The sequence below is a fragment of the Sparus aurata genome, chromosome 22, assembly GCF_900880675.1.
Source record: "Sparus aurata chromosome 22, fSpaAur1.1, whole genome shotgun sequence".
NCBI lineage: Eukaryota > Metazoa > Chordata > Actinopteri > Spariformes > Sparidae > Sparus > Sparus aurata.
In genome coordinates, this window is record NC_044208.1 from 28,274,701 (window position 1) to 28,294,001 (window position 19,301).

The 19,301-nt window shown below is 45.6% G+C and overlaps 3 protein-coding genes across 4 annotated transcripts; all 3 read right to left on the reverse strand.

Annotated features, from left to right (window-relative positions):
- Positions 1 to 76: 76 nt before the first annotated feature.
- On the reverse strand, positions 77 to 2,417 carry LOC115574674 (alpha-1-antitrypsin homolog). The gene is made up of 5 exons (XM_030406350.1): positions 2,263 to 2,417; positions 1,376 to 2,039; positions 918 to 1,188; positions 657 to 804; positions 77 to 558 (listed from the first exon to the last, which is right to left on the reverse strand). The coding sequence occupies exons 1-5, from the start codon at positions 2,308 to 2,310 to the stop codon at positions 367 to 369; spliced, it is 1,323 nt and encodes a 440-aa protein (XP_030262210.1). The 5' UTR covers positions 2,311 to 2,417; the 3' UTR covers positions 77 to 366.
- Positions 2,418 to 5,809: 3,392 nt separating this feature from the next.
- On the reverse strand, positions 5,810 to 11,122 carry LOC115573568 (alpha-1-antiproteinase-like). The gene is made up of 4 exons (XM_030404386.1): positions 10,131 to 11,122; positions 9,443 to 9,710; positions 7,342 to 7,489; positions 5,810 to 6,215 (listed from the first exon to the last, which is right to left on the reverse strand). The coding sequence occupies exons 1-4, from the start codon at positions 10,879 to 10,881 to the stop codon at positions 6,027 to 6,029; spliced, it is 1,356 nt and encodes a 451-aa protein (XP_030260246.1). The 5' UTR covers positions 10,882 to 11,122; the 3' UTR covers positions 5,810 to 6,026.
- Positions 11,123 to 11,325: 203 nt separating this feature from the next.
- On the reverse strand, positions 11,326 to 17,641 carry clmnb (calmin b). 2 transcript variants are annotated; one of them, XM_030404385.1, is made up of 10 exons: positions 17,439 to 17,641; positions 16,865 to 16,926; positions 16,674 to 16,769; positions 16,086 to 16,169; positions 15,873 to 15,965; positions 15,522 to 15,748; positions 15,165 to 15,358; positions 14,757 to 14,839; positions 12,881 to 14,403; positions 11,326 to 12,109 (listed from the first exon to the last, which is right to left on the reverse strand). In XM_030404385.1, exons 1-10 carry the CDS (start codon positions 17,518 to 17,520, stop codon positions 11,983 to 11,985), a joined length of 2,571 nt encoding a protein of 856 aa, XP_030260245.1. In that variant the 5' UTR covers positions 17,521 to 17,641; the 3' UTR covers positions 11,326 to 11,982. The 2 variants fall into 2 exon arrangements, with proteins under 2 accessions (XP_030260245.1, XP_030260244.1); XM_030404384.1 differs by having other exon boundaries at positions 11,326 to 12,112.
- Positions 17,642 to 19,301: the final 1,660 nt, after the last annotated feature.

Genomic DNA, 19,301 nt, shown 5'->3' on the forward strand with positions numbered 1-19,301 from the left:
TCACATTCAACTCCATCCTGTGAACTAAACAGAAGATTAGCTAGAAATGAGCTCATGAAAATGAAAACATCAGATGCCGGTTGTTCACGACAATCTTTTATTTCACAATGTTGAGACAGCAATGGAAAAAAAACAACACGTCTGCTCGAAGCGTTAACAGATGCTTCTACCTGCTCATGTTTGTATGATGCACTGCAGTCGGCTGGAAACCATATAAAATGATGCATTAAGACATTTAAACACCTGGACAGGCTCGGGTTAGGTTTTCAGATGCTGAGGTAAAAAGAAATTACCTCAGCATCTGAATGTCCTGAAGCTACTGAAGCTGCAGTGTGCACATGTAACATTCATTTCCCTCCGCATCGTTTACATGGCTGCCGGGTTGTTGATCTTGCCCATGAAGAGGATGCTCTTGGTCGAGTGCTCGCAGATGACGACCAGGAAGGGTCGGTCGAGTCTCATGATCTCAGGCATGCTCATTGGCATGATCTCCATGGTGGTGACCGCCGCCGCCTCTGTTCCTGTTTCATCCACGCTCAGCACGGCCTGGTGGGAAACCTGCGGAGGAAACCAGGAGGAGGGAGTCTCGTTAGCTCTGTGAAACATCCGCTCTGTGTATTCGCGAGCGTGTGGAGGCGTGTTTGCTTTAATCCTACCTTTGAGACTTTGAGCTTGACCTCACTAGACATGCCAGAGAAATCGGCGGTGTCTCCGAAAGCGTCAGTTATCCCCATTTCTTTCAGTGTGCTGTCCAGAGCGGCTTCAGCAGAGATGGAGAACTTGGGCAGGAACAGATCCACAGAACTGAGAAAGAGAAGAACAACAAGGTCAGACTCACTCGAATCTGGAGATACTTTAGCACTCCACTTTACAACCAGGAGGTGGAAAGGTTGAAAAGAAAACCAAAGTCATCTTACTTCCTAGAGAGCGAGTCGTGCCAGTGCATGATCTGCTCCTTGTTGATGCTGCTCTCCACCTCGGCCATCTTGCCTTCCTCGGGCAGGATGATCACCATGGAGGTGTTACCCTTGTAGGGCAGCCTGATGACGGAGGTGTGGTTTTCTCCGTCCCGGTAGAAGTCGTAGCGGCCGGTCCTCTTCATCATGTCCACCTGAACCTTGGTGGTTTCGTCCACGGTGAACTCGGCTTTGTGTGTCTGGTTCCCGTCGAAGGGTTTCTCCCACTGTCCTGTGTGACGCAACGACGGTGGGAGAAATGCAATGTAGTTACAGCACGTCAGCTCAAATCATCTTGATTTAAAATGTTGTGTTAGGGGCTGAAATTATCAGATTTATCTGTTTAACATGTGTTGCATGCTCTGTTCCCTTAAACAACCCAGGGTGAACAGGTTTCTCTGTATTCGTATGTGTCCTACCTCTGAAGTAGACGTAGTTGATCAGCACCATGGCCATTTCAGGGTCCAGGTCCTTCACCATATCTTGAATCTTGTCCTGTGTTTTGCTTGCAATCAATCTGTTGATCTCTGCTGCGGCCTCGGTCGGTTTGGTAAAGTCGACGTTGAGGATCTCACCGGAGTAGTAGTCCTTGACATCCTTCAGGAACGTTGCCAGAGGAGTGAAGCCCGTACGCACCGCGGCGGCGTTACCGACATCCAGCTTCTGCTCCTGCTGGCTGTGGCCAAGCATGTGGAAAAGATGCTGGTAAGCTTCGTTGACCTTTGCCTGGGTTTGAGCGCTGTAGCCCAAGCTGGAGAACAGCTGCCGGTGGGTTTCACCGCTGGCCCCCGCAGACAGCATGGACAGAGCGGTGGAGATGCCCAGCGGCGAGTAGAAGATGTTCTTCCCAGCAGCAGCTTTGGCACTCAGACTTTTGTAGAGGGCGAAGGCGAAGTCGGCATTGGGAGGGGACAACATGTGGCAGCTCATTTCTCCCTCGTGGCTGTGGTCGTGGTCGTGACCGTGACCGTGGTCATGGCCGTGGTCATGGCCGTCGTGCCCGATGTGGTGATCTGCCCAGGCTGCAGCCAGCAGCAGCGCTGCGAGTGCACAACTAGCAAAGATACTACGCATCTTTACAGCCTGTCCAGGAAACAAGAGGAGTCAGCTGGGCTCAGCTACAGAAGATGATATTTTATAAAACCCACTTATTTTCACAGAATGCAAAGTTGACAGTAGCTGATGACTCCATAACTTCCAGACTGTTATATATCATGTCTTCATGTCTTCAAAGCTTCAAATTTAAACCTGAGTAAAAGTCTAATCCAAGAAATAATTGTGTATTTCAATAAAGAGCTACACTTACCTCCAAAGTCCTCTTTGCTGCAGACAGTGTGCACAGAAGCTTCCTCATTATATACAGGAGCTCTGAGAGTCAGCTGACAGTTTGGTGAAACATTAACTAAGACCAGCCCCGATTCTCTGTCCTGAGGTATCTGGCCGCGCTATCTTTACTGATGCAACCAGCTCCCTCAGAATAACCCGGCTGAAGAGCCGCTGTGAGATAATGAGCCGCTGTGAAAAATCTGTTTGTTTTGCATCAAGAAAACAAATGACACACCAGAAATCACTGCGGAAAGTTTGTGTTAGTTGTTACGTGTGTTCTGCTGTGCTGCTTTTCTCTCTACCTCTCTCTTGCTCTCCCCCTGTTTCAGGTAACACCCTCCTCCCTCTTCACCTGAGCACACCTGAAATTAATTGGTGCTCTAGAGTGGGGGAGGTGATAAAATGGCAGAGAGTGCAGGAGCAGCAGCACACGGTTGAGGAGGGTTTCTCCCCTCACTCTTTTGCCCCGTTATTCTGGACGGGTTTGGTGGAAACCTCCATGCTCCTCTGGTGCTGGGGTTTTGTTGGGTTAGTTTGTTGTGTTCCTTTTTGGGCTGGAGATTGCCGGTAGTTCAGTTATCTCGTCTCTTTTGTTTTAGGTTTAGTTTTCCTTTCGGTAGTTTAGGGGAGGGTGTGGGAACGACAGCTCACTGCGCAGCTGGTCCCACATCTCATCTTTTGTTCTTTTTGGCCGGCATCTTCAGCCCTCTTTTGTTTGCTGTTGGGTTTTCTTTTGAGAAATGTACAATAAAGTTTGTTAAACGGTTTACATTGAGTGTGGCGTCCTTAATATGTTGCTTCCTCCGACCCCTTTGAGCCTAGTGCTTAGGTTATCATAATGGAGGCCGTAACATGTCATTCTTCTGCATGTTTGCATTGAGAAACCTCGAAAGTAAACCTCTATACTAAAACATATCTGAGAGATCATTTTGGAAAGTTTTTGGCAGTTCAGGAAAAAAAACTTTAAAACCGTAGCTGGAATTTAAAAGGAAGCATCTTTCAGCCTCTACGTCTGCAGGCATCTCTGCTGCTACACCCAAGAATGATATAGTACTATATATATATGTAGTATATTCTACATCTGACAGTATAAAAGATCCATTTGAAACAGCATATTGCAACCAAGGCCAGAAATAAGGACACAAACACAAAGATGTTTTCTCTCTGAAGCAGCGGCTGCATCGTCCAAGGATGAACTGGTTGAAAGTAATCAAACCGACCTCGGTCCACTACAGGTTGTTCTTTAGCTACCACAAAGGACATCCCATAATGCTAGCATCCATTCATATCTTGTATGGCGAGAGAAAACATAATGTATGTCAGTATGCCCCCACTCGAGTGCTTCAAGGCGTTTTTCTCGGCAGATGTCCTTCGTCTTATTATACAACCATCAAATCAAACTTATCCCCACTGTGCAGAGAGCGTGACTGAAACTGTGCTAATGCAACTTTCTGAACAAATACTATATAAAAAAGTAAACTAATGTATTTCACTTATCAGAAAATAAGAGTGAGATTTGTTCTTTTTATGAAACACATACGTGCAGCAGAAGGTCGATTTGTTTAGTGAGCTTTTGTTTTGAGCACCTTTTACGTTAATTCTGCTTCGATGTGTTTGCAAAGCTCGCGCAACTTTTCAACCAAACACAATCGGAAAGTGTTCAGCTTGTTCAGGATGTCCGCTGATGAAAAGCTGGCCATCGTAGAGCGGCGAGCCACAAAGATAATCTCAATACTGGAGGAGCACGAGCCATTCCTAATGCTGAGCTCGGTTGACACAAAAAAAAAGCATCCAAAACTCTCAATCATCGTCGGCACATTATCTATAAATTGATGCAGAAACCCCCTTGAACAACGTAATGATGTTCCTGCGTGCTCCACCACTCGTTAGACGTTTCACAGAGAGAAACAGCGAAGAAGAACGGAGCGTTGCATCGGAGCGCAGAGCAGCTGACAGCCGTGGGTATTTATAGCACCCGCACCATTAATTCACGACGTGTACCTGTAAGCTATCATTGGCAGCGATACGGCAGTCGTCATTATTAAACGTCAGGATGAGATGAGCGGTGATTAATACAGATAGAGCTCAGGTTGGAACAGAAACCAAGTGCCTCACAACTGAGGATACGATTAAAAGATCATTAACCCGGAGTTCAGACGAAAGCGATGGAAGGAGTCGCTCGTAAACAATCGAGTTGACACGACGATTCAAATGCAGCTCGTAAATTCGTCTTTGATTGCAGGAATAATGAGACAATCAGGGAATATCTCAAATACAGTGTTTTATTACGACGTGTCTCATCGTTTATTTAATCTCACATCACATCACCTGGAGCCGCAGCAGGAATCTGTACAGAGAGCAGCGGGGACGATGTGTTTCTGTAGGCTAATGTTAGCAGAAATGAATAAGCTCTGTGGGTAAAATGAGTTTGATACTTTAATAAGATTAACTTCACAAATAAACACTGCTTTGTTTTTGAGGCGTAAATGCAATCGGCAAAGACGAGAAGCGAACGTTCGGCTGTAAACGAACCGCTGATCTACAAGTCGGAACGTTTTAGCTGGAATAGTTTGCAAATAAACGAGAGAGCAGATGAGTCTTTGTGTTCGGCTCATTTTAGTCTCTTACGGGGCTCTTTTTAAGATTTTGTAAGAATGTACTTGTATTAAAATCTTTTTTTATTGGCCGTATATGAGCGGATTGTAACGTGACACGCAGGAGTCTTTCACCAGTCGCCGCTACGAGCACGTGGACGATGTGTTGAAGTTCTTCGCGAAGGTTTCGGGTTCAAATGTTTTAAGACAAGTCGAAGGTGGCGCTCTCCTCTCCAACGGTAGCTAATGTTTCAGTCCGCCCAGCCTCTTCTAGCTCGCGTCAGCCACCTTATTTCAGGCGTGCAGCTGAAAAGCCGTAAGAAAATAATGTCAGCAGTCGTTCCTGTGGCAGTTTGTTCACCCTGGATGTGAAGTGTGCGATCACTCTCACCACCCTTTCTTTGTCATGTGTGAATTAACTGTGTGCATGTTTTCCAGTCGCTCCGTCTGGTGGCCGTGACTTTTGAAATGTCAGTTTCAGAATCACCAGATCTATAGAAAATAAATAAATAAAACAGCAGTAATGCACCTCACCTCCGGGGACCCTCCTCTTCTCCTGTTGGAGATTTTGAAAAAGCAGCCGGACACTTCTTGATTAATAGGCTGACATTTCTGTTACTTGTGATAGATCTGTTGTCCTATTCATCAAACTCTCCTCCATTCATCATCTCCTCATTGTGCTAAATATCACGGCGACATCTCCACGAGGCCGTCTGACGCTGAGGTAAGAACGAGCTAATCTCAAGGCGCCACTAAACTCCAGCGCAGTGTGAAAATGTAACACAGTTTGATGAGTTTCTCTTTGTTGTCTCGGCGAATAAGCCTGGATGTTCTCGCAAAAAGCCATTTCCGAAAATTGCATAAGACGATAAAGAGATGTAACAGGAGGAAATGGGTTGCTGGGTGGAAAAAAAAAAATGACAAAGGAGAAAATGCTTTTGTAATGGAAGAGAAAAGTGTTTTATGTTGGGTTTTTTTGGGAGAATAGCAGCGATTCAGTCACACGGACAAATTACTGCCATTTAAATGTCTTTTCATCATTTCTGTGAGGATGGAGGAACGAAGTATAAATCATCCTGCGATGTTTGTAAGAAGTGGAGGTGAAACAAAAACACACTCTGCAGCAGCGAGGCGAGCGCGACGCTGTCGTCTACACGTCTGTGGGATCCATCATCCTCCCGATGAGCAGAACGAGCCCCGTAACATCGTCGTAGATTATGAACACGAACGGTCTGTTGAAGGTAATTCTCGGGGGGACGGAGAAGTCCAGCATGATGTCGGGTCTCCCCCCGTCCTCTGACTTAGTCTCCTCCACCTCCAGTTTGACTTCATGACGAGCCTAACGAGTGTAAAGACAGAAAAACACAGGAGTCGTGAGAAAACAGAGACACACTGAATAAAAGAGTGAATGCACATGTTAAAGGGATATTCCGGTGTAAATTTAATCCATGGTCTAAATCACCGTGAAACTGTGTTAGACTCCCTCTCGAGAGATCAAGTTAGCAGACCGCTAATTTACAGAGTTTTATCAACCTCAGAAACGACCGCACGACAACAATACACTGCAGTAAATGGATCCAAATATAAACCGCCACCAAAAAGCCACAAATAATGCTCAGAACAGCACCAAACTTCAGCAACAGTACAAATAAGGTCTCAGCACATAGTCCGGGGCATCTAACCTCCGCTAGCTTAGCTGGATTTCTATTGTGAAGCTAAAAACAGACTTCAACTCTCCTCCATCAGCTTCCGGGTCGGGGAAGTCCGGACGCGACGATTACCGAGTGCGGTTAGAAATGCTCAATTCCGTTCTTTTCCCTGTCCGCTCTCGATAATAACTGTTATAAACTGGCAGGTAAGACACATATGAACTTTGATTGCTTTTCCATGGAGTCATAATCATACATTTTCATCCATGAGCCGCGGAACTCTACTGCACTCGGTAATCGACTCGTCGGGACTTCCCGTCAACAGGAAGCTGCTGCAGAAGAGTGGTAAATTTAGTCAGCTTTTCAGTAGAAATCCAGCTAAGCTAGCGGAGGTTAGATGCCCCGGACTATGTGCTGAGACCCTATTTGTACTGTTGCTGAAGTTTGGTGCTGTCCTGAGCATTATTTGTGGCTTTTTGGTGGCGGTTTATATTTGGATCCATTTACTGCAGTGTATTGTTGTCGTGCGGTCGTTTCTGAGGTTGATAAAACTCCGTAAATTAGCGGTCTGCTAACTTGATCTCTGGAGAGGGAGTCTAACACAGTTTCACTGTGTGTTAGACCATGGATTAAACTTACACCAGAATATCCCTTTACAGACAAGGAAAAAAGTAGAGTCAGCACATCCATTGAAAGTGAATTTCTGATGTGAAGTGTGCTCCTCAAAGGTCTCAACCAAGTGCTCACATCTTCAGGTAGTTTTTGTACTTTTCCAATCTAACAAAGAAAAACAGAATACTCTCGTTCTCTCTGAACCTTGACAAGCTTCAGCGTCTTCTTCGCCGATATCGCTGAGAAGTCTGCTGAGTCGGAGAAAAGGGATGACACCCCGGCGGTCCTCAGGAGGCCTTCTAAACTGTAGGATTTCCTTAGCTGGAACTTGGGGAAAAGGATTTCTGCCCGCCTGCGAAAAACAACAATCAATGTGTGAATGGATTTGCTCGAAAAGTTGTCTTGTTACGACTCGTGCGAGCCGTCCTACAGGCCTTCACTCGCTGATGTATAGAGAGCGGTAATTACTGCTGACTTAGGAGCTGCTCAGCATCATTCATCACAAACAGCAGAAGGCAGCGTGACTGCAGGGCGAACCGGTGAGAGGCTGTCGCTCTGCGCCACGACACGGATCAATACGCTGTTCTGTACGCTCAGGGTCGAGCAAACACACTGTAAACAGGGCAGATACTGTACACGCTAACCTCACATATGCACATAAACACACGCCTCGCCCCAAATAAAGAACGCCCGGCAATAAATACGACCTCTCACTGCAACTGGACTTCAGCTTCACTTTTCATCCACAGAGGCTTCTTCAGTTCTGTACCGTTTATTGTTAAACCCGATTCAGTGGGAGCGATTCTGTCTTACATGCTGTTGAAATAACACGAAGGTTTGAACCAAGTAGTTCCAAAAATTCCCAAACTTTTTCACTTCGAGGGCCAAAACTGCTTCTTAATAATGGACCACAGATTAGAAACTAACACGTGTTGCTTTGTATCGTTGGGATGCAAAATGTAACTGTGCAGAAGTAGAAAAAACTATTCCAGTGATCCATTTTCTACTCCTGATCTAAGTTTTCTCTCCTCTGTTTATGATTTATGACTGGAAATTAAAGAAAAACATGTTTTTCTCTCAGGATAATCTGCGGACGTTCCTTATTGTTTCCACTTCCCTCTCTGTCGTCCTCAGAGCCCAAACAGTGATTCATATTATTTTACTTCATCCTGATCATCATTGTTGTTGTGAAAAAGTGAACTAACGTATGTTTTTAGTAAACAGACACACACACATTCACACGGCGGCCATTTTTCTCTGAGGGTGTGAAGCCTTTAGGGCGGCTGTGGCTCAGGGGTAGAGCCAACATCTTGTTATTGGAAGGTTGCTGGTTTGATTCCTCTGGTCTGCATATCGAGGTGTCACACAGCAAGATACTGAACTCCAAACTGCACCTTGCATGGATGTATGTATGAATTACTGTATTCACTCTGGACAAAAGCGTCTGATAAATGCCCTAAAATGTAAATGTATGCTTGAATAACATTCCAGGTTGCAAGTCTTGTAAACTTAGTGACAAATTTGAACTATTTCACCGCCTCAGAATTGTCTCCACAATATCACGGTGATGCTAACTGGGAAGTAGCTGAAGGCTAACGTTAGCTGTGATCTAAGGGAAGCTAATGATTTAGCAACATACTGTTTAACCTTGAAATATGAGCTAATGTCCCTCTCTGTGATGATGTCAGAGGAAAATGGCCACCATGTGAATGTGTTCTATTTAAGGTACCATTAAATCCACTGCAGAAGAAGACGGCGTTGGAAACATGATGAGAATATTTACATTTCCCTCACGTATTATATTTTTAAGGAAGGTTTCTGACTCTGATGGATATAAAAGTATTTACTGCCTTTTAAAAAATGTGAAAATGTTCATTGCTGTGAGCTCTATGAATTAAATTCCATCAGACTCCATTAACTCAGGCATCGGGAACAGAAATCTCAAAGACAGATGTCTCATAAACTGGACACAAAAACACAATCTGCATCGCTGGAAGCCTCCGGGGGAGTGAATCCAATATTTGGGTGTAATTAATTGTTTTTAATGCGAACCTCTCGTTATAATTTTGTCTCTCTAGCTTTACAATCACTGTGTTTTTCCACACAGTTCCTTCTGGCTTCTTCATGAATTCACTTCTGTAAAAGAACTCGATGAAATTCAAATAGGGCTGCAAAATGACAGAAGTTGAAGCTTTTCATATTCACAAGAAGTCTGTGTGAGTAGTCGGGGAGATATGCGAGCGAGAGGGAAGCGTGACGCGTTCTGCACCTCATTTGTGTTCAGCAGTTCAGATTTCCCACCTACCCCGGCTTCAGGTTGCTCAGCCAGAAGCTCATGCGGCTGTGGGAGAGGCAGTCCTCCAGAGGCTGCAGCTCGGCCTTAGGAAGCAGGAGCAGCGAGGCCAGGCGCTCTGACTGGGCCAGCCGCACCACCGTGGCCGAGCAGTTGGTGTCGTACAGCATCATGGCCTCGGAGGAGTCGTCCCTGAACATCATGGCCACCTCCACGCTGGTCGTAGCGTTCAGCTGGAAGCTCCGTGGCACCGTGTGGCGCCGCTCGAACGGCTGACGACCTGATTAATGTGTCATCGATAAAAAGGGAAAGGTTACGGGTGAAATATGAAATAAAACTGATTGTAAAAAGGTCGAACACCGACTGAAAGCAGCCGCTGTGTTAAGTCACACCACCAACTTTCACAAGTGAGCATCTGCTCTTCATAAAGGATGACTGATGAAGGAGCAGGTGCTCAGTGTGCTGTGCAGCGGGTGGTGCTGCACATATCCAAAGTGTGCAGACTTTACTTCTTCTAATTAAGCCACAATTCATTTTCATTTGAGCTTTCGCTTAAACGTGTTTTTGAAGGTGGATGTTTCTCTCTCTTTTGCAAAGCAGTGAAAGTAACGTCTGTCTGAGCGTTCTCCCTCACAGGGACTCTGAATATTCGTGCACCGAAAAAACAGCAACTTTTATCACCCGAACAACGAGAAGCTACCTTTGAAATACACAAAATTGTTAAGTTCAAGTTTGTCAGAGCCTTCCAAGTCTTTCATCAGCGTCTTAAAGCTGGTGTTGGCGGCGGCAGGTCCAGTCTGCTGAGGCCTGGATAAAAAACTGTCATAGTCTAGAGAAGATTTTCCATTAATATGAAGGTCGCTCCACATTCTCAGCTGATCCTTGGTCTTATTCTCTGCTGCATCATCAACATCAGCTCTGTTTCCAGCATCTCCAGGTCCCACCCCTGCTGCAGCCCCGGTCCCAGCCTCAGTTCCTGCTCCGGCATCAGACTCTGCCCTTTGCACCCCAGCACCGCCACCCCCACCCTCCTGGAGAGCGAGTCTGTGTTGCAGGTCTGTAAGAGCAGATATTGTGGCCTCCACGCTCCGCTCTGTCGAGTTGGCTCCCAGCCCCAGCGCCTCCAGGGCCTGGATCCGACTCTCGGACCCAGAAACGCGGGACAGCAGGGCCAGGGCTGATGCCAGGCCCAAGGGCGAGAACAAGATGTTGCTCTGCCTCGGCTGCTGGACCCCAGGCGCCGCAGTGGTTCTGGTGGCCAGGTCATGGTAAGGTTCAAAGGCCAAGGCTGTGTTTAGGGCTGATGTGTTGAGCCGCCGCTGCTGAATGACCTCTCGTTCCATCCGGCCGAAGCGTTTCTCAGGCCGTGGCAGAGCCAACCCATCTGCTGCGCGAGCCGCCAGCGACGCCAGCACCGTTAGACACGCAAAGCTGTACGCAACAGACGCCATCGCTCCTTCTCGCTCCACGCTGGCTTGGCCTGATTCAGAGATGCCGCAGGTTGATCTCACGTAGGACCGGCCAAACTCCAGCTTTGGGGAAGTGTTGTTCTTGTGGCTTTGTGCGGGGGCGGCGGGGGTGTTGAAAGTATATATCGATCTCCAGGGCCGAGCTTTCTGACCCGTGGGTCGAGTTCCACGCAAACAATGGCAGCATGTTGAGTTTCACAGAAATCCAGCAGCAGCGTGTGTGTGTGTGTACGGAGGACAGCGTATTCTCATTCCCCCCCTTAATACACCTTCTGGTCAACATGGATTTTGAACACTTACGCAACTGATGCATACTTCAGTTCTGCAGTAGTTTCACCGCACGCTCATTAGTTTTTTTCCCAACATCTCATGTAGAATTCAATATTTAGGCCGACACCTCTCATGGAAAGCACGAGACGAATCACAGAACAAGTATTTGATTTATTATTTACATCACAGTCGACAAAATATCATGAAAACGACTGCACTGTTGATTAGCTTGAACTTGATCGTATCTGCGAGGGGAACAATGAAGCGGTGCACATTCTCGGCCACAAGTGACACAGCGAGAAGCCACGAAATGTCAAAAGTGCTCATTAAATACTCTCGGCTTAATCTCCCCCATGTCAATACAGCTTCTGACTAAAACAGCAGGTCATGTGGGATTTTTCCCAGCAGTCAACAGAAAGCAGTGGAGACAGCTGCTGTTGTGATGCTGCGATGCCACCATGTGGTTGTTACCCTCCGACTGAAAGAAGCATTACGGACGTGCATTCAGCAAAACACACCTCACTCTCCCCATCTCTAATAATAATGTGTTCTGTAAGAGACCAAGCGGCTGAATAAAATGCATATTAATGAGAACAACAGCAGGAGGTGTTTGTCTGAAACAAAATATTTCTGCTGGCAGCAAAAAAAGCAAACAGCATCATTAAAAGTTGCCTTGAGGGAAATTATTGTGACACAGATAAAGAGTCAAGCCGGCGCTAAGTGTCCCTGCTCGGCTCATTTTGTGGGAAACGGAGCTAATAAGTGTTTCTTATTAAGAAAGAGCGGGGCGATGTGCAGGAGGGGGAGCTGGACTCAGAGGTTCATCTGAGGGAGGATGAAGTAGCAGTAGAGCAGAATCCACAGCAACAGCAGCGTTTCCAGCTCTGACGGGGTGACGACACAAGAGGCTGCCGGAGACGGAGCGCCGAATCCCTCCGCTCTGCTGGAGGGAAGATAAAACACGAGAGCGTCAGATTCAGACGCTTTACATCCAGAGTTACTGTGAGGAAACAGAGGATGGGTTAAAGCAATGGAACCAAGCAGATACAAAGTCATTATCTATGATGATTTACTCTTTGATCAGTTGAAGTTGAACACTGTGTAGGAAATGTATTAAAACAGTGTGTTTCCACTCTGATGTTCGCTGCAAACGATCTCCAAGAGGAAGCCAGAGTTGTTTCAAGACGAGCAGAATATAATAATGATGACTAACTTTTAGCTATATAACCACATTATTTAGTACATTAGCTTCTGAGAATAGAGAATAGATTTTGTTCTGATTCATTTTAATTAGCCTATATTTGACAGAGGTAATGTTTTTTTGCATGTTTGGCGATTTGGAGCTGCAGCTGCATCATTCCTTCGGGAGATTCATTCTGAAATTGTAATTTATTTAATGCTGTGTGCTACTCGGACCCAGTTACACATCTGAACGAGCATTTTAAGTTGTTACCTTGATTATGATACTTTGATTATTCAAACAGAAGTTGTAGTTGCAGAGATACACACTGGATGGTTCTTCACAGGTTAAAATCTTGACCTGATTTGTGTTTTTGTGGCTCCGTTCATCAGGTCCGGTCCCTCACACATTTATTTATGTCTGGAGGTTGGTGCATAAACCAACCTAACCTGATCGTGTCTGCTAGAATCAATCATTATTTCAACAGTCAATCGTCTCTGTAACTCATAAATCACAGATTATATGACCTACCTGAATGACTGAGAAGTTGCACTGCGGCCAGGTGTGAAACTGGCGTCTCCACCGTGGACGTTCACACCTCCGGTCGACTCATTTCTGGAGGTCGTTTCACCGGGACGGTCTGACGTTGTTGCCTCCTTGTCGGTCAGTTCGCGTCTCTTCGTCTCAACATCTCCATCTTTCTTCTCTGCCGCCTCGACGTCCACTGAATTCATGACTTCATCATCGTATTCTTCTTCGTCTTCACCTGTGCAATTGAAATCTTCCATTTTGTTGTCACTGACTTTGCTCTCGTCTTCTCCTCCTGTGTTAGTTCTCGTTGCTCCGGCTCCTCTCACTCCATATACAGCCTCGCTGACACTCTCCATCTCTTCCTCCGCTACGTTATCCTCTTCATCTCTTTCTTTTCCAAACTTTCTTTCCTGCCCTTCCCCAAACATCGTCAAATTGGCTTCCTCTTCCTCTCCGCCTGTCACTCGCTTTTCTCTCGCTTGTCCACATTTTTCGAACAGCCCTCTTTCTGTTTCTTCCTCCCAACTAGCCACTTCAAAAAGCTTTGTTTCCTCGGATTCATCCACCCGAGCCTCCGTTTCATCGAATCCATGTGTCACCAATTTGGCACTTTCTGTCTTCTCCGTCTTCCTCTCTTCCTCACTGTAATCACCCTCATCATTACTCTGTCCGCTGACAACTCTCTCCTCTTCCTGTCCCTCTGGCTCCGAGTCAAACACAGCTCCGGTGTTTGCCATCTCTCTGGAACTGATTTCATCCTCGTCCCAATCAGACTTCATGTGAACCGCTGACTGAGCGCCGCCGTCTGATTCAACATGTTGTGCGAGTGAGCCATCTCGATGTTTACATCCATTGCTGTTTAACATCTCAAATACTTCCAGATGTTTGGACTCATCCGTCTGCTGTCCATTCAGGAACATTTCCTCCGCTGTTTCCTCTTCAACCCTGGGTACTTGTCTTTTCGGCTGATTATACGGTTGGCAAACCTCTTTATTCAGATCCAGGATGTAGCTGTAGGCCTCCTCCTCATCTGAGTCCAGCGCTGACAGGCTGTAGATTCCTTCCTCGGAGCTCAGAGAAAAGCGACTTTCATCTACTCTTGGCTTGCTGTAGCTCTGATCCGCAGACGCTTTCTCCAACCATGATCGAATATCCTGGCTGACGACCGTCGCGTCCAGCGGACTGGGTGGCTTTAAAATGCCTCGAGACCCGCTTTTCTTTTTGTTAAACGGTGAGATGGCAGCGCTGCCCACAGATAGTTCCGTCATGCTTTGGCTACGACAGGATGAAAAGATGTCACTGCCGCTGGAGGAGAGGTCAGAGGAACTTGTGTGAGGCGAGGTGGCTCGGAGGCTCCCTGACGGTCTTCTGGCCCACTGCTTCCACAGGAGCTGCTCGCTGCTCTTCTCAAAGCCTTTTAGCAAAGCTTGTGCTTCCGGGTCATCTGTAGAGGTCTGCCCGAAGTTCACCGACTCAAGTGATCCAAAATTTGGGATATAAGGAACATCGATGTCTGTGCGATCCTGTAATTTAAAGGTTTTTTGAGAGGAAGTCACTTGATATGTCCGCAAATAAAGCCCAGGAAGAAATATGTGTGATTCAAGAATTGTTTTGATGAGAAGATCGTTACACCTGTCAGCCAAATTTGATGAGTAGGGTTTCAGTCAGAAATCAATCTTACAAATTGGACCTTCAAATCAAGATATTGTTTTAATCGGGACTAAACCTTCCATCATTACTGCACCAACCCAAGAAGTAGTCCTGCACAGAACCTCAGAGAACAGCTGTTTTTACACATGCAGTTTCTACAGATGTGAGAGTGGAATCAACTTTTTCATGCAACTCCACTAGAAAAAGCAACAACACTGATACTAACCTCATCTATCCCAGAACAATGCCTGAGGAACATTGACACATAGGTGATGATGGACTGCTCGTCTGGCGTTGTGCATGACACATCTGTGGAAAGAAGAAACAACAGTTTTCAGAGTAAAATGTTGTTAAGGAGAACGTCCTGCTGTTGGACGAGCCGGATAAAACACCATGTGATAACCAAGACACAACTGAACTGGCATTACACACACAAAAAACCACCTTTGCTGCCTGTTTCTGGCCAGATCAGCAACTAAGTCGGTCAGCGGTGCTTCGATTTACTCCGACAACCCTGTGATAGATTAAATCTTTACCCCATGCTGGGATTCCAGCACCTGCTTTGCATGGGTGCAGTGGTTTCTACTGTTCAGGTCAAGAGGCGAAAGACACTTTGTATTCTGTAAGCTTTTACCTTCAGGCTCCAGCAGAGGTGCTATATCCAAACTATGATGGGCTATCGAGAAAGCCAGCTGGAGGTTTTCACTTGGCTCTCTATGCATGCTCTCCCTCAGGTCAACCAGGGCTGGATTTATGGACTTAATCATGGCCAAGAATGCCAGCCCACTCCTCCAGCTCTTCCCAAAGTCATGCATATCCACCCCAAACCTGCAAATTAAAGAAGAAAAAAAAACAAAAAACCATGACCTCAACACAGCCAACTCAAACAGTTTGCTTCACTCGTCGTGGTTTTGCGAGTGCATGATTAGGTTAGTGATGATTCATGGACGACAGTTATTTTGTAAGCGTTTGGATCTTTTTTCGGACTCACTTTGATGTGCATCTTTGGACCCACTGCAGCAGAGTCTTGATTGCTTTCCCATGGTACTTTGGCTTCCTGGCAGCCTTCCGGCCTTTGCTTGGCAGGGTGCTGCAGGAGAAGCTGCCAATGTCATTTGGCAGGGGTGAGAGGTCAGTAGAGGAGGGGTAACTGCTCATTGATAAGGAAGAAAGGCTACAAGACAAATGCCTCTGGAGGCCTCTCGTCGCAGCCTTTACCTGGATCAGGGTAAAACAGCAGGAGTGTTTGTAAGGTCAGTGACGAAGACAATCAACTGGGCATGAACTGAAATAATACCCTGACACGTGAGTGTGATGGATGATAGGGGAAAAGAAAACCTGCCTGGAAATAGAGGATGATGTTCCAGATGAGATTCAGAACAACAGAAGGGACGCCATCAGCAATACCAGAGGCATCGATGCCAAGCAGCTTCACCTGAGTGAGCACGGGGAGAAGACGTCATCGGAAATCAAGTTTTTCCTGATTTGGAGGTACACAAATGTGCTGCATGTCCAAACAACATCACTTTATTAACGTAAAAACTAACAGACTCACATGTCTGTCATCCAGGAAGGACAGAGCCTTGGAAATGTTGTTGAGTCTGAAGAGGCGGTGAGAAGACGACCTGAACCTGTAAAGCTAATTCAGACATTACAAAAGGAATGTTTGAAGGGAAAAGTTTGACTTTTAAGGAAACATGCTGAGTGTTGGATGAGAAGATTGATACAACTCTCATGTACGATACAACTGAAGCTACAGCCAGCAGCCGATTAGCTTGACCTTGAGTAAAGACAGGAAACGGAAAAAAAAAAAACAAAACCACCAGCTCGGCTCCTTCCAAAAAAGAAACTCTTGATTTTTATTGGCTGAGCTTTACGGATGCATGTAGGTAGACCCTCCCTCAAAGGAAAACCTCCTTTCCTCCAGTCTATTTGCTAAGCTAAGCTAACTCACTTCATGCATACTGCACAGACGTGAGAGTGATATCAAACTTCATCAGACATCAGACTTTTTGGATACATTTCCTGCATCCTATAGGCTCAAAAATATGGTGCAAAGTGAATGAACTGAACTGAAACACACCAGAGACATTTAGATAACTGAGCAGTGTTGTAAACTTCTCGGTGGCATCGTTGATCTTACCAGTTTGCAGCCAGACAGCTCCTCCAGCAGAGCCATGAGTATTCTGCCGTCCTGAATGTCTGTGAACAGGTCGTGCACCGCGACTGGAGGATCTCTCTGGGAGGATAACAAATCGGAGAGCTTATCGGTGATTGCGTTTATGAGCTAAAGAATAAAAAGTTTGGGTGAGACCGTATCGATTTGTGCCTCACTCTCTGCAGGAACACATTCATCCATCTGGTGAAGGTCCTCGTCTGCGCTGCTTTCCTCTCGTCTGGGGAGAAAGAAAACAGGGACTTGGCACAGAAAATGCAGCAGTTTCACAATTGAACACTGAATATTATTGTAAGCTTGCACATGCCTGTAAAGAAAAGGCACATGGGAGGTTTGTTTGGAGTACGATAAGCAGGAGGAGTGAGACAGAACGTGGGGAAATGTTGTATGTGTTAATCCCAAAAAGACTGCATTAGAAGAAGTTTAGCAAACCTGTTTTTTAAGACATTTTAGATCCAACATGTTTCACGTTCGAGGATATTTCAGAACTTAATCATCAACTACTGAGGAAATTGTGTTTGATTGGGCAATCAGGCGCGACGGTGCCAAGTCCCAGAGACGCCCACCTGGAGAACGACTGAAAAGAAACTGGGTTGAGAGGAAAAGACAGACAAATGTTGTCCTTCACAGAGTTTCTGTGTTCAAGAGTCCTTGAAGAGTTATTTAACATCATTATCACACTGCAGGTCAGTGATAGCCATCAGCATGAGAACGTGTTTCTTGTAACAGTACCTTGAGGCTGCTCATGTTGATCACTGATCTCTCCCACTGATTTCTTTTGTGAGTCCCCGTTGGCCTCGTCTGGCATTCTCATTTAACTTCCGTCTCACTTCCACTGAGACATTGTGGAGATCAGATAGGAGAACAATTCAAAATGTCAAACACTTGAAGTAATGAGTGGCGCGCTGAGCTTTCCTTGCAGAATGAGGACGAAGAAAATGCAAAGTGGAAGCAGCGTGTCTTGCCTGAACACGCTGAAACCTCCCTCTGAGGTGTTGATCAGCTCTTCCACTCCCTCAACGCAACTCAACCTGAATCCTATTGGCAGGCTGCGGTTCATGAGGTCCTGTCAGAGGGGGCCGTCGCATGGAGTCCTCAACCGTTCAAACGGAGGAACCAGCCCGGATCGCTGTGTTAGGTTACAGGTTGAATGGCTTTTTTCTGCAGAGGCCTGTAATAAATCTCATCAGAGTGATTCACTGACTGCAGCAGTTTCAGCTCAGACTCCAGGAATGAAAAGTCTGACCCACACAGGAATGAGCAGATGGTGCAAAGGTTTTACTGAGGGTACTTTACAGCATCTGCACATAAAAAACCACATGTGTGTTATCTACAGCAGGGGTTTAAGAGACAGACTCGTTTTAACTTGTATTTTATGCTTTTATTAAATAGTGACAGCAGAGAAATCACAGGACATGAAGGGACAGAAAACCAGACTTCAGTCAGCCAAAGATAAAGTCACCCCAAAAATGAAAATGTACTCATGATCTGCTGTCCACCATGTCATTTCTGGAGCTTCACAGCAAAACTGGGTTGCAGCATGCTCCTAAATGACTGAAGCAGATGAGACGACTGAAAGAAACAAGGCAAATCTATGTCTCCAGAACTCCTGAGATCCTAAAGTGATTTGAAAAAGAGGTTATTCACGCCCTTCTTAAAGTCAGAATCTTGAGGGTACCTGCTAAGCTAAAAGCACTAGCATGCAACTCGTCTGAAGTGGATGTAAATAATGTCTGTTTAAAATCAATTTAGGATCTCAGGGCTTCTGGAGACTCTGATAATGTTGGACGAGCTGCATTGAGGCATTTCACGTTTTGTTTTTTTCCGTTGTTATCTTATTAGAACAAGTCCCGGCTGCTTCAGCTGTCTGAAAGAATGCTGCAGCGTTGTTTTGTTGTGAAGCTCCAGAAATGATTTGTGAACGATGAAACTTAATCTGACTTTCAATCAGGATGGGCGTGAATAGCTCTCGACTGAATTTTCACAATACAATCTGAAGCCAAAACGCTGCACAAAACTGGATTTTACGACTCAAATACACAATTACTTTATCTTTCAACTCGACTGTGATGAACAGAAATGTGTGTTGATTCCTCTGTGTTAGCATCCTCGCTGCACAATGAGCCCCTTCATTAGTTTTCTCTGCTGCAGAGGAAATGTGTGAGAATCAACCTGACAGCCTACTTTGGAGATTTAAAAAGGTGTATTCCCTGTACAGTTGTGTGTAATGCTTCTTTTCTAATTGTGAAAACTAATAAACAAAGCAAAGAGGAAAATAATGCATGTTTCAATGCATTTAAAAAGCCCTTCTGGGCCAACATGGCCGCTGATGACGCTAATTTGAATCAGTTTTAATATATTTGAAGAGTGAGATTGTGCTTTTTTCAGTTTGGTGACTCATAAACATTGAAAAATTGAGAATTATCCTTTAAATCCTTTAGTCCTCCATCAGCTGCTGGCATCTTAACACACATTTTCTCTGTCTTGTCTGGAGGTGGGTTTAATAAAATGCTGTATTGCGATAATACGCAATGTGTTAATGAAGATTTCTCAATGGTGAAATTATGTTTGATGCTTTTTTCTTCTTCTGCAGCT